General features: G+C 48.9%; 1 protein-coding gene across 1 annotated transcript in view; it reads right to left on the reverse strand.

The window, feature by feature from the left end:
- Positions 1-13386, reverse strand: part of LOC144505212 (semaphorin-4B-like) — a 132843-nt gene that overhangs the window by 7501 nt on the left and 111956 nt on the right. Inside the window, exons 8-12 of the mRNA XM_078231196.1 lie at positions 12397-12578; positions 9235-9376; positions 7484-7703; positions 5676-5785; positions 2387-2550 (exon numbers count right to left, since the gene is read on the reverse strand). Coding sequence (XP_078087322.1) covers positions 2387-2550; positions 5676-5785; positions 7484-7703; positions 9235-9376; positions 12397-12578 — 818 coding nt within the window. The remainder of the gene's footprint in view (positions 1-2386; positions 2551-5675; positions 5786-7483; positions 7704-9234; positions 9377-12396; positions 12579-13386) is intronic.

A 13386-nucleotide genomic window follows, 5' to 3' on the forward strand; every position in this document is an offset into this window, starting at 1 on the left:
GGTGATGTGGGGGGGGCGGGGGTGATGTGGGGGGGGATGTCGGGGGGGGGATGTGGGGGGGATGTTGGGGGGGCGGGGGGGAATGTGGGGGGGGTGTGGGGGATGGGGGGGGCGGGGGGGATGGGGGGATGTGGGAGGGGATGTGGGGGGGGCGGGGGGGATGTGGGGGGTGATGTCGGGGGGGGCAGTGGGGGGGGGATGTGGGGGGGGCGGGGGGGGGATGTGGGGGGGGGCGGCAGGGGGGAATGTGGGGGGGGCGGCGGGGGGAATGTGGGGGGGGCGGCGGGGGGAATGTGGGGGGGGCGGGCGGCGGGGGGGGCGGGCGGGGGTGGATGTGGGAGGGGGCGGGGGGGGATGTGGGGGGGGTGGGGGGGCGGGGGGGATGTGGGGGGGGCGGGGGGGGGATGTGGGGGGGGGCGGGGGGGGATGTGGGGGGGGCGGGGGGGGATGTGGGGGGGGCGGGGGGGGATGTGGGGGGGGGCGGGGGGGGATGTGGGGGGGGCGGGGGGGGATGTGGGGGGGCCGGGGGGGGATGTGGGGGGGTGCGGGGTTTGTGGGTTGGGGGGGCGGGGGTTTGTGGGATGGGGGGCGGGGGGTTATGGGATGGGGGGTGCGGGGAGGGTTTTGGGATTGGGGGGGGTGTGGGGTGGCGGGGGTTGTGGGGGTGCCGGGGGTGTGGGGGTGTGGGGGTGGCCGGGGGTGTGGGGGTGGCCGGGGGTGTGGGGGTGCCGGGGGGGGGCGTGTGGGGGTGCCGGGCGGTGTGTGGGGGTGCCGGGGGGGGTGTGGGGGTGCCGGGGGGGGTGTGGGGTTGCCGGGGGGGGGTGTGGGGGTGCCGGAGGGGGGTGTGGGGTGCTGGGGGGGTGTGGGGGTGCTGGGGGGGGTGTGGGCGGTTGTGGGATGTGGGGGGCGGTGGATGTCGGGGCGGTGGGTGTGGGTTGTGGGGGCGGGGGGTGTGGGATTTGGGGGGTCGGGGGTTTGTGGGATGTGGGGTTGTGGGATGTGGGGGGCGGGGATGTGGTTTGTGGGGGGTGGCAGTGGTGTGGGATGTGGGAGGCGGAGGTGTTGTGGAATGTGGGGGGAGGCAGGGGGGGTGTGGGATGTGGGGGGCGTAGGGGTTGTGGAATGTGGGGGGGGGCGGGGGATGTGAGATGTGGGGGGGGGGGGGGGGGGCTGTGAGATGTGCGGGGAGGGTGGGGGTGTGAGATGTGGGAGGGGGCGGGGGGGGTGGGATTGGGGGGGGGATGTCGGGGGGGCGGGAGTGTGTGGGATGTGGGGGGCGGAGGGGTTGTGGAATGTGGGGGGGGGGGGGCGGCAGGAGGAGTGCAGGATGTGGGGGGGTTCGCATGAGAGCCACCCTCTGTCCTTGCACTCCCGATCCAACGTCTGCAAATCCCACCCTGCGATGTCCCTCCTGCCATTGCTTACTTGTGACCTGGGTAACTGTGAGCTGAGGCTGCCAGTGTGTGCGTTTCCCACAGCAGCCATTGCTTCCCCCGTCATGCTGCTCAGCAAACAGATGAGACCTTCACCCCCCAGGATGGATCCCAGGAATAGGCCTTCTGCTGGTCACTTCATTGCCTGGTTGCCTCATGTCTGCACTGGCTCTTCAAAAGAGCATCATGACTTAGTGCCATTTCCCCAGGCTCTTTCCCCCATACTCCTGCACATTGTTTTTATTCAAATAATCATCTGAGTCCCTCTTGAACATTTCAATTGAATCTGCCTCCAGCACACTTCCAAGCAGTGCATTCTGGATCCAAACCACTCAATGGACAGGATTTTACAGCCTTGCTCAGGCGAGACCGAAAATTCCCACTCGCGGTCAAGGGAGATTTCTATTGTCAGACCCTCGCCCGCTCCGATTCCGTGACGGGTGAGGTGGTAGAGTTCTGGCCATTGTGTGAAAAAGTTTTTTCTCACATGGCCACTTCCCAGATAATGAGCCACTCTCTAACTCCCCGTCAGCTCTCCCCCTGATCACTGGCCTTTCTCCGGGTCATCCCATTGATCTCAATGGTCCGGCCTCCTGCTGTTGGTTTGCCATCCCACCTGCCAGCCAGTGGAGGCCATGTTGCCAGTTACTAGACAGGAAACAAAGCTAAAAAAAAATTAACAAGGTCCTGCGTTAAGTTAGACAAGACCTTTGCATCGCCAGCCTTGCCAGCTTCTTTGGCCTCACCCACAACCTCCATGCCTCCTCTTATATATGGGGCTGATTGAATCTGTCTGAATAGAGGCACAATTAATTGTTACTGACAATTCATCACTCCCTTGTTGTTCATTTTCATAGAATTATAGAATCCTGACAGTGCAACAAGGGGCTTGCTTTAGATTCTTTTCCCTTCCATCCTGGGTGAGAGTGCATGGCTGACTGGCTCATTCTTACCTGTTTGAAAAATGGTTCTCGTATAATTTGCATCGAGATGCGAGCTTACTCCAGCCACAGTGGGGATCCCGGGCAAAGATACAGTCATAACAGGTCTTGTATTGTTCACAATCTGCCATCACAACTTGAAGAACTTCAGTGGGAGAGCCAATGTACAGAAACCCCTGGATGAGGGATAAAAAGAACCCAGGTAGCTGTTTACAAGTCAATATGTACTTTGTACTTTTACAGTGGTATCTGGTCTTTCACTCTCAGTTCTTACCCTGTTTGTCCTAATGTTGGTGCCCCACTGTGGCACAATTCCACAGGCAGTCCAGATGTTCTTACTGTGTGAACATGGTCCATGAGTTTCAGTGGCCTTTCCACCCACAGAATGGCATCCCAGGCAAACGTGCTCTTGTCCTCAAGCTATGTCTATTCGACAGTAATCAGCAGCAGAGATCCTGAATAGATTCTTTCCCTTCCACCCCAACCATTGTAGTGTGCCTAATCAAACAATCCTAGAATCCCTACAGTACAGAAGGAAGCCATTTGGTCCGTCAAGCATGCAGCAACAACAATCCCACTCAGACCCTATCCCGTTAACCCCACATATTTACCCTGCTAATTCCTCTACGGGGCAATTTAGCACGGCCAATCCACCTAACTCGCACATCTTTGGTCTGTGGGAGGAAACCAGAAGATCCGGAGGAAATCCACGCAGACACGGGGAGAACGTGCAAATTCCATACAGGCAGACATCCAAGGCCAGAATGGAACCTGGGTCCCTGGTGTTGTGAGGCAGCAGTGCTAACCACTATACCACCGTGCCGCCCTGGATTTTTAGCTTGTGTTTTTGCAATATGGGTAGCATGCTCCTAATTGGCATTTGGAAGCTGGTAGCGGTCCTTCCTCTTGAATCACTGCAGGGCACACGGTGAAGGCACTCCCACAGGGCTGTTGAGGTGTGAGTTCCAGAATTTTGACCCAGTGACAATGAAAGAACGGTGGCCAAGCAGGAATGGTTTGTGACTTGGATGGGAACCCAGAGGAGCTGGTGTTGCCATGCACCTAATATTCTTCTTCCAGATGACAGGTCACATGGATATGGCGGGGGGTGGGGGGGGGGGGGGGGGCTGCTGTCTTAACCCACTTTGGTCCAAGGATGAAGGCGACCAAATAGTACAAGCATTGAACTGATCCCAGTGAGGAACATAGCCTTATTTTCAACAGATGTGCAACTCCACAGGGTAACTCCCAGTGTTTCATTCAAATTTATTTTACTGACAGTAAAATTTGAACATAAGGCAGGCGAAAATTTCCAGTAATTACAACAAAGAGATCCGACCTTTCAGCATCTGCTAAGGATTATTCTTCAGAATGATTGCAAATCATCTCTCGCGCGTTTGAACACAGCTGATCGCCACATCATCTAATTGCGTGGAAACGGCCACATTCTACATTTAGTCCTTTATATCAGCAAGTGGGTATAATATAAAGGACACATTTTAATCTTCAGTTCAAGGAAGAACACAGCAGAGTTTGAGTTTTTCACAGAAAGGGAAGGAAGAGGAAGAGTTACAAACAGCTTTTCTTGTGACATGAAGGGGAGATAATTGGGGCGTTAAATAAGTCTGCGGTTACTTAATTTTCTTTGAACAATGAACCAGCAGATTTGAGATAAATTAAGTCCCACTCCAGGATTTCACTCAATTTAAGGCAACACCTAATTAGGGGCGATAATTAGGGATGGTTAGGTGCATTGGCCATGCTAAATTCTCCCTCCGTGCACCCGATCCTGAACTTCCTAATTCACAGACCACAATCAGTAAGGATAGACAACAACACCTCCTCCACGATCATCCTCAACACTGATGCCCCACAAGGCTGTGTTCTCAGCCCCCTACTATACTCCTTATACACCTATGACTGTGTGACCAAATTCCCCTCCAATTCGATTTTCAAGTTTACTTGAAAACCGTAGTGGGTCGGATCTCAAACAATGACGAGACAGAGTACAGGAATGAGATAGAGAATCTGGTGAACTGGTGCGGCAAAAATAATCTCTCCCTCAAAGTCAACAAAACGAAGGAGAATGTCATCGACCTCAGGAAGCATAAAGGAGAACATGCCCCTGTCTACATCAACAGGGACAAGGTGGAAAGGGTCGAGAGCTTCAGGTTTTTAGGTGTCCAGATCACCAACAACCTGTCCTGGTCCCCCCATGCCGACACTATAGTTAAGAAAGCCCACCAACACCTCTACTTTCTCAGAAGACTAAGGAAATTGGCCTGTCAGTTACGACTCTCAGCAACGTTTACAGATGCACCATAGAAAGCATTCTTTCTGGCTGTATCACAGCTTGGTATGGCTCCTGCTCTGCCCAAGACCACAAGGAACTACAAAAGGTCGTGAATGTACCCAATCCATCACGCAAACCAGCCTCCCATCCATTGATTCTGTCCACTTCCTGCTGCCTTGGCAATGCAGCCAGCATAATTAAGGACCCTACACACCCCGGACATTCTCTCTTTCACCTTCTTCCGTCAGGAAAAAGATACAGAAGTCTGAGGTCACGTACCAACTAACTCAAGAACAGCTTCTTCCCTGCTGCTGTCAGACTTTTGAATTTGGTTTCCAAATTACCCTGTGGAGTTGCACATCTGTTGAAAATAAGGCTATGGTCCTCACTGGGGTCAGACTTACCTTGCATTAAGTTGATCTTTCTCTACACCCTAGTTATGACTGTAACACTACATTCTGCACTCTCTCATTTCCTTCTCTATGAACGGTATGCTTTGTCTGTATAGCGCGCAGGAAACAATACTTTTCACTGTATGTTAATACATGTGACAATAATAAATCAAATCAAATCAACTTGTGTTGAATCAAATCAACTTGTTTTGGACCGCATATTGTGTACTATGTGTAATTCTGATCACCATTTTACAGGAGGGATGTAGAGGCAGTAGGAAGTGTGCAAAGAAAAAGGAACAAGGTTAACACCAGAAATGTGAAGTTATACCTCTCAGGAAAGGATGAAGAGACTGGACAACTTGTTTCTTGAAAAGAGAAGGCTGAGGGGAGATCAAATAGACGTCTTTAAAATGATGAAAAGCCGGTATCAGAGGAGAATAGTATAGATGTATTTCTTATGCTCATACAGGGAGGAATAGGAGGCGTGAGTGGAAGATAAGTGTAGCTGTGCACTAGTTGGGTTGAATGGACTGTTTCTTAACTGTACGTTCTATGGATAAATGGGTTTCCTTCTCGCACCTTCAGAAACAGGGACTCTTGGCTGTTTTCATACCTGATAGTGTTCAAGATTCTGAATGGGCTGAGAATTTTTGAATAACTTCTTCTCTTCAATGATGTGACTGCTGGAACCAATCAATACAGCTTTGTGCAAACGCCCATCACCTGCCAATGATAAAGAGGGGGTGGTTTATGCAATCGATAGAACAAAGCCAGAGGGTTGAAGAAACGTCATATAGGCACTGCAACAATACTACTCAACCTCAAACAGTCTTACTCCAAAGGCTCTCCTCCAATGTGCAGCTCAAGACTGAGCACACTTGTGTCCACTCAGACCTATCTGATCATAGCAAGAAATTCCATCAATTCCGAATCTGGCACTATTCACTTGGGAGCCCTGCAAGTATCAATCCTTGGTTTTCTTCTCACTCTCATCTGCATATTGTCCACAGTCACCTTCCATGGTGTCTGCAAATTTGCAGCATCTGTCAATTTTACCTAGTTTATTTGCAAATATTTAGCAATTTATTTTGGTTGCTTTCATAAAATGTCATTTTCTTCCCCCTTTTTAAGCATAAACAAGTTTCTCAGCACACCTCAATATACCAATTTTCCAAAGCCAGGTGACAGATCCCAAAATGTGGTGCAGACCTTCTCTATGATCTACCAGACGCACTGCAGGAACTCACCAAGGCTCCTTGGACAGCACCTCCCAAACCCACGACCTCTACCATCTAGAAGCAGATACATGGGAACACCACCACATGGAGTTTTTCCCGCAAGCCACACACCATCCTGACTTGGAAATATATCAGTGCTCTTTCACTGTTGCTGGGTCAAACTTTTGGAATTCTCACCCTAACAGCACTGTGGGTATACCTACATCATATGGATTGATGCAGTTCAAGAAGGCAGATCACTACCATCTTCTCAAAGGCAATTAGGGATGAGCATAAATAATGCCAACCTCGCCAGTGACCCCAACATCCCATGAATGAATAATTTTTTTAAGATCCCCTTACTTAATCCTTTCGCTCCTGGACATTACAAAATGGCAGCTTTCTCCCTCTCTATCTCCTATCCCTGAACCCTACAGCCATTTCAACTGAGATCAGCTACCTCAACCCAGGCTGCTGATCAGTCGTGTCTGGCGATTCAATACTATATCACTTACCCCCTGACCCTCAGAGGGTGGTGATCTTTTATTTTAAATCTTCCTCAAGAATATTTTTTCCCAGCCAATGTAGAACGAGATGGTGCTGCACAACTGTGGATTGAGGGCATATGCAGGGAAACAGAGCTTCCTCATGGTGGCTGGAACCACAGAATTATGGCTGGTTCGGGCTGGAGCTCCCGCTGTCTGTCTAGTTTGGATCATCTCTATACGGCACCTGGGTGACCCTGGTGCTGACCTGGGAGTTCAGGTTGGATAATTGGCACATGCAGGATGCCAATGACAATGACAAGGCATAGAATTTTCACTAGTCACCAAAACTACTAGTTAGCTGGGTTATAATACATTTCAAAGAGCTGGAAGCTATTTACCAATCAGATACATATTCATGAATGCTTTTACTGTGACAGTGAAAGTGCTAACAACTTTCGTGTTACTGTTATACTCAGTCCAATACCTATGGTGACAACAATCCTGATTCGTAGGAAAATCACTTTGAGGTGATATTATTATGGGGCGACACAAGAAGGAACAGCAGAACATGCTCGGGCACCACAGTATCCTAACTTGTATCCTTAGCCCTCTTTGCTCTTTGGTTGAAAATCCCAATCTGCACTGGCCGTCACCCCAACTGATACATGGAACAATCATCAGGAAATCTGTCTCAAAGGAGAGCTGGATGGACTCACTTGTTCCTAGGAAGAGAACATCATAAGTTCCATCCAAAGAGTTCACTGGCAGTGCGATGACCTCGGAATACTGTGCATTTCTGGACACCAGCCCCGGTTGATTGTTGACTGGGTGGACAGCTTGGTGCACAAGAGGATGGCTTCGGCTAAAGCTCAGCACAGCATCGGGCAAAAGCAGCGAGCTTTCAAATGAATGGTTCTTATGCCAGTTAGTGATACACTGTAACAAGGGAAAACAATGGACAAGGGTCAGGATTCAGGGTTTTCAATGTTACACCTCTGCTCTTTCTCCAGCTTGGTCCTAATAGCCAAAAGGCTTCATTGATTATGGCCGGAATCTTACCACCCTTCACACCGGTGGGATTTTCCCACCCTGTTGCAGTGCACGGAGATTTGGCTGGCCGCCAAATTCTCCAACCTCACTGCAGCAGGAGCGTGGCGTAAACGGCTGGTAAGATTACGCCCAATGTGTGGTTTAGATGGCTGGCTGTGGCATTGTGGAAATACAGACACCATTTAAGTATGCTTGTTGATCTCTTTGTGTGCCTGAATAGACCACTTAACCCACGCGCAAATAGGTATATACTTACCCATGTATGCACACACGTGTACTCACATGTATCGGAATGCCTGCTAGGTTATATTTGCGCCTAAATGTATGAGCATACGAGTGGTTATCTACGTGTATTGTTGTATTCCATATGACACTGTTTGCTAGCTTCTTTATATGTGAGTGCATTTCTACTCATGTGAGAGTCTGTTGCCTGTATAGAGGAGGATAGTGTGCCAGACATCCCAAAGAAACTTCGGCTAAATCAGGGACAGGGACTTAACAAAATTAATGTCAGCAAAACAGTAGTAATGAAGATAATAATGCCACGAAAGAGTGGCAAGTTACCAGAACCAAATGGTTCCAGCCCAGAGTTTTAAAGGAAGTAGGCGAGAAGATTACTTGTGCCCTAACTAAGCTGCACAAGCACACACCACGCAGAAACCCTAAAGTGTGGCAAAGGCTACACACAATCAGCCCCTTAAGGTGACTGCACATGCAGAGCCACACAAAAAAAATTAAACAGCCCATGCACTGAAACAAATCGGCCCCTACATAAAACAAATAGAGAAAATGCTGCCCCTAACTATAATCTTCCAAAGTGCCCTCAATTCAGGAATTGTTCCTTGAGATTGTAAAACTGTACATGTTAACCTGCTATTTAAGAAGGAATCCAGGAACTTACAGATCAGCTAGTCTCACACGTTGGGAGGTTCTTCGAGTCCATAATTAAGGATCAGAGAAAGTCCGCATGGTGCTGTAAAGGGTGGGTCATGCCTGATGAATATGATCAATGTGAGGTGATTCAAGTAGTGGAATATCAATGATGATCATCATATGGACATCCAGAAAGCATTTGAGAAAGATTTTTATAAGAGACTGGGAGTTAAACTTGAAGGTCAGGGAATTGTAGACAATTGACTTGGTTGGGAAGCTGACTGAACAAAAGGAGACAGAGAGTAGTGACAATGGGCAGGTACTCTTGGCAGGATGTGATGAATGGTGTGCCTCAAGAATCAATATGTGGGCCTCAATATTCACCGTATGCAGCTGCGATCCAGGTCCAATTGTCCCCTCCCTAACCCAAAGGAACCAATACCATTTATAGACTAGTGGTCTTCCTGTTTGCTGACTAGCTGGTCCATCAGGACAACTGAGCAGCCTGTGCTTATTCGTTTATCCAATGCATTTGTGTTCTTACAGCACCAGGTCTTGGCGATGGGACTTGACCTTTATACTGAATCCAAGAAGAACAGTCCGAATTGTATTCTTCATACGGTCCATCCAGGGCTTCATGGATGCTTTTGATGCTGTACACACACACCGCAGACACGGATTCACTCCTAACATTGACAAAAAACACAGGAACAAAATGTTACAAAGGAGCCATGACTCTGGAGGGTGAGATTAAATATTCTATATTAAAATAACGTCTCTGTCTGCCTACACTCACATCATCATCTCCCCCTCTGTCAGGCTAGCTACTTTGTAGCTCTGCCTGTGGTACTGTGTTTTAAATATTACATGAACATGTGTTAATTTATTATGTAAACACACATGCTAATATGTCTCATCCATATATACACAGTCTATATGCAGTTATCATCCTATCTCTGGCACATTCTTCTCACCTCTCCAGGCTGTACCTGATCTCTCACTTCATTGGCCTGACTTTAACATCCACACTGGCCAAGAATGTGGCAGGCGTGGACTACATTGAAATTCAAATGTTGGAGTCTGATGATATCATTCTCATCCTGACTATATTTTAACACTGGATAGTCGAGTCTGACATCCAGTACTGGGCAGGCCAGGACCAGCCAATGTGAAAGAGTGATATGTCCAGAAGAGAGCCAATGTTTTTACAAAAGATTTGCTGACAAGACAGGAAGACCAGGAGTGAACCTTTCAGGCTCACAGGGAGTCCTAAAGCACAGTCTTCCTTCTCCCAACCAAAATTATCCACTGTTCCCCCCAACCTATCAGACATTTCTGGGCCAGCCTCTGTCTTTAATCACACAACCTGCTTCCACCCATTGGCCAGACACCATCACTTTATTTAAATGAGGTGGGTGTTCAAATGGCCAGGGCCTCTTGGGAGGTCCTAACAATCACTCTCCAGGCCCAACGCTCACTTCCACTTAAAACTGGCACTGATATTTCTGATGTGGAGATGCCGGCATTGGACTGGGGTAAACACAGTAATGAGTCTAACAACACCAGGTTAAAGTCCAACAGGTTTATTTGGTAGCAAACGCCACTAGCTTTCGGAACGCTGCTCCTTCGTCAGGTGAGTGGGAGATCTGTTCATAAACAGCAAGAGGTTTAACAACACCAGGTTAAAGTCCAACAGGAAAAACAGCAAACAGGGCATATAAAGACACAAACTCAACTTACAGAATAATGAGTAACGATTGGAATTCAAGTCTGAAAGGTACAGACAATGTGAGTGGAGGGAGCATTAGCACAGGTTAAAGAGATGTGTATTGTCTCCAGATAGGACAGCCAGTGAGACTTTGCAAGTCCAGGCAAGTTATGGGAGTTACAGATAGTGTGACATGAACCCAAGATCCCGGTTGAGGCCGTCCTCATGTGTGCGGAACCTGGCTATCAGTTTCTGCTCAGCGACTCTGCGCTGTCGTGTGTTGTGAAGGCCGCCTTGGAGAACGCTTACCTGAATATCAGAGGCTGAATGCCCGTGACCGCTGAAGTGCTCCCCAACAGGAAGAGAACAGTCTTGCCTGGTGATTGTCGAGTGGTGTTCATTCATCCGTTGTCGTAGAGTCTGCATGGTTTCCCCAATGTACCATGCCTCGGGACATCCTTTCCTGCAGCGTATCAGGTAGGCAATGTTGGCCGAGTTGCAAGAGTATGTACCGTGTACCTGGTGGATGGTGTTCTCACGTGAGATGATGGCATCCGTGTCGATGATCCGGCACATCTTGCAGCAGTTGCTGTGGCAAGGCTGTGTGGTGTCGTGGTCACTGTTCTCCTGAAGGCTGGGTAGTTTGCTGCGGACAATGGTCTGTTTGAGGTTGTGCGGTTGTTTGAAGGCAAGAAGTGGGGGTGTGGGGATGGCCTTGGCGAGATGTTCGTCTTCATCAATGACATGTTGAAGGCTCCGGAGGAGATGCCGTAGCTTCTCCGCTCCGGGGAAGAATTCTCCGGAATACTCTCCGGAATCGGTTGCATTCTTGGACACACGCATCTCCATTAAGGATGGTCACCTCAGCACCTCACTGTACCGCAAGCCCACGGATAACCTCATGATGCTCCACTTCTCCAGCTTCCACCCTAAACACGTTAAAGAAGCCATCCCCTACGGACAAGCCCTCCGTATACACAGGATCTGCTCGGATGAGGAGGATCGCAACAGACACCTCCAGATGCTGAAAGATGCCCTCATAAGAACAGGATATGGCGCTCGACTCATCGATCGACAGTTCCGACACGCCACAGCGGAAAACCGCACCGACCTCCTCAGAAGACAAACACGGGACACGGTGGACAGAGTACCCTTCGTCGTCCAGTACTTCCGCGGAGCGGGGAAGCTACGGCATCAACACGGGTCACGGGCATTCGGCCTCTGATATTCGGGTAAGCATTCTCCAAGGCGGCCTTCACAACACACGACAGCGCAGAGTCGCTGAGCAGAGACTGATAGCCAGGTTTCGCACACATGAGGACGGCCTCAACCGGGATCTTGGGTTCATGTCACACTATCTGTAACTCCCACAACTTGCCTGGACTTGCAAAGTCTCACTGGCTGTCCTGTCTGGAGACAATACACATCTCTTTAACCTGTGCTCATGCTCCATCCACTCACATTGTCTGTACCTTTCAGACTTGATTAGCTGTAAAGACTCGCATTCCAATCATTATTCATTATTCTGTAAATTGAGTTTGTGTCTTTATATGCCCTGTTTGCTGTGTATGAGCAGAACCCCCACTCACCTGACGAAGGAGCAGCGCTCCGAAAGCTAGTGGCATTTGCTACCAAATAAACCTGTTGGACTTTAACCTGGTGTTGTAAGACTCCTTACTGATATTTCTGTGCATTCGTGTGCCTTCTTCTTTAGCCGCATGCCCTCTGTAAGCCCTCGTTCACCTGTGCACATGTGAATATTTCTCTGTATGCTTCTTTCTATTATCTGTCCATACTTTTTGTGCGGACAAGTTTTATACTTTTTCTCTTTCAATTTGAGGTCCTATTATTTCAAATTTCCCACTGAATTTTGATTTAGATGCACTTTAGATTATTATTATTAAGCACTGCTTTGACACCGAGGACTTCATCAGTATCTGTGTGAATTTATAAACCACATTTTTTTAGGGCAGGATGTGAATTCATTTTTTAGCTTACCACTGTGAGGTGAATACTGCGTAAAACATTGTAGTGGTCCAGTCATCAGGGTCTTGTTGCAACATGAACACATCCTGAACCACATCAAAGTAAAGCTTGCTTGATGGATCACTGCACACCAGAGAAGCCTTCAGGAAGCTTGACCACCTCCTCTGGAGAAGTTTCAACCCTCCAATGTCACCCTGAGCCAAAGAGTTAATGAAGTTAGTGAGGAACATTCCAGCGTACACTCCATTCAAAAAGGGTTCTGGTCAAAGGTGCAGCGATCATTTAATTTGCATGCAACGTAAAGATGATGACACAAATGATATGGTGCTACTGCCCAGCCTCTGCTGGTACTATAATGTCATGTCCCAGCCTTGTATGTGGCACTGTCATAGCACAGTATTACTGTTTGTATGCAGCATTACATATGTATGGTACTGTAATGACAGTTTTACTGTCTGTGTGCAACATTACATATGTATGATACTGTAATGACAGTTTTTCTGTGTTGCAGAATAAGGGCCAGCCATTTAGGACAGAGATGAGGAGAGCTTTCTTTATTGAAAAGGTTGTGAATCTTTAGAATTCTCCACCCGAGAGCTGGGGATGCTCAGTTGTTGAGTATATTCAGGACAGAGGTCAATAGACTTTTGGGTAATAAAGGCACAGTGGTTAGCATTGCTGCCTCACAGCGGCAGGTTCGATTCCAACCTTGGGTACCTGTCTGTGTGGAGTCTGCACGTTCACCCTGTGTCTGTGTGGGTTTTCTTCTTGGTGCTCCGGTGTCCTCTCATAGTCCAAAGATGTGCAGGTTAGGTGCATTAGCCATGGTAAATGCACAGGGTTATGGTGATACGTTGGAGTGTGTGTGTGTGTGGGTGGCCCTGGGCAAGATGTTCTTTCAGGAAGTCAGTGCAGACTCGATGGGTTTAATGGCCTCCTTCTGCATTATAGGAATTCTATGGATATGGATATTTGGCTGAATGCATGGGCTCCAGCAACGGC

This window comes from Mustelus asterias, chromosome 16, assembly GCF_964213995.1.
Source record: "Mustelus asterias chromosome 16, sMusAst1.hap1.1, whole genome shotgun sequence".
Classification (NCBI taxonomy): domain Eukaryota; kingdom Metazoa; phylum Chordata; class Chondrichthyes; order Carcharhiniformes; family Triakidae; genus Mustelus; species Mustelus asterias.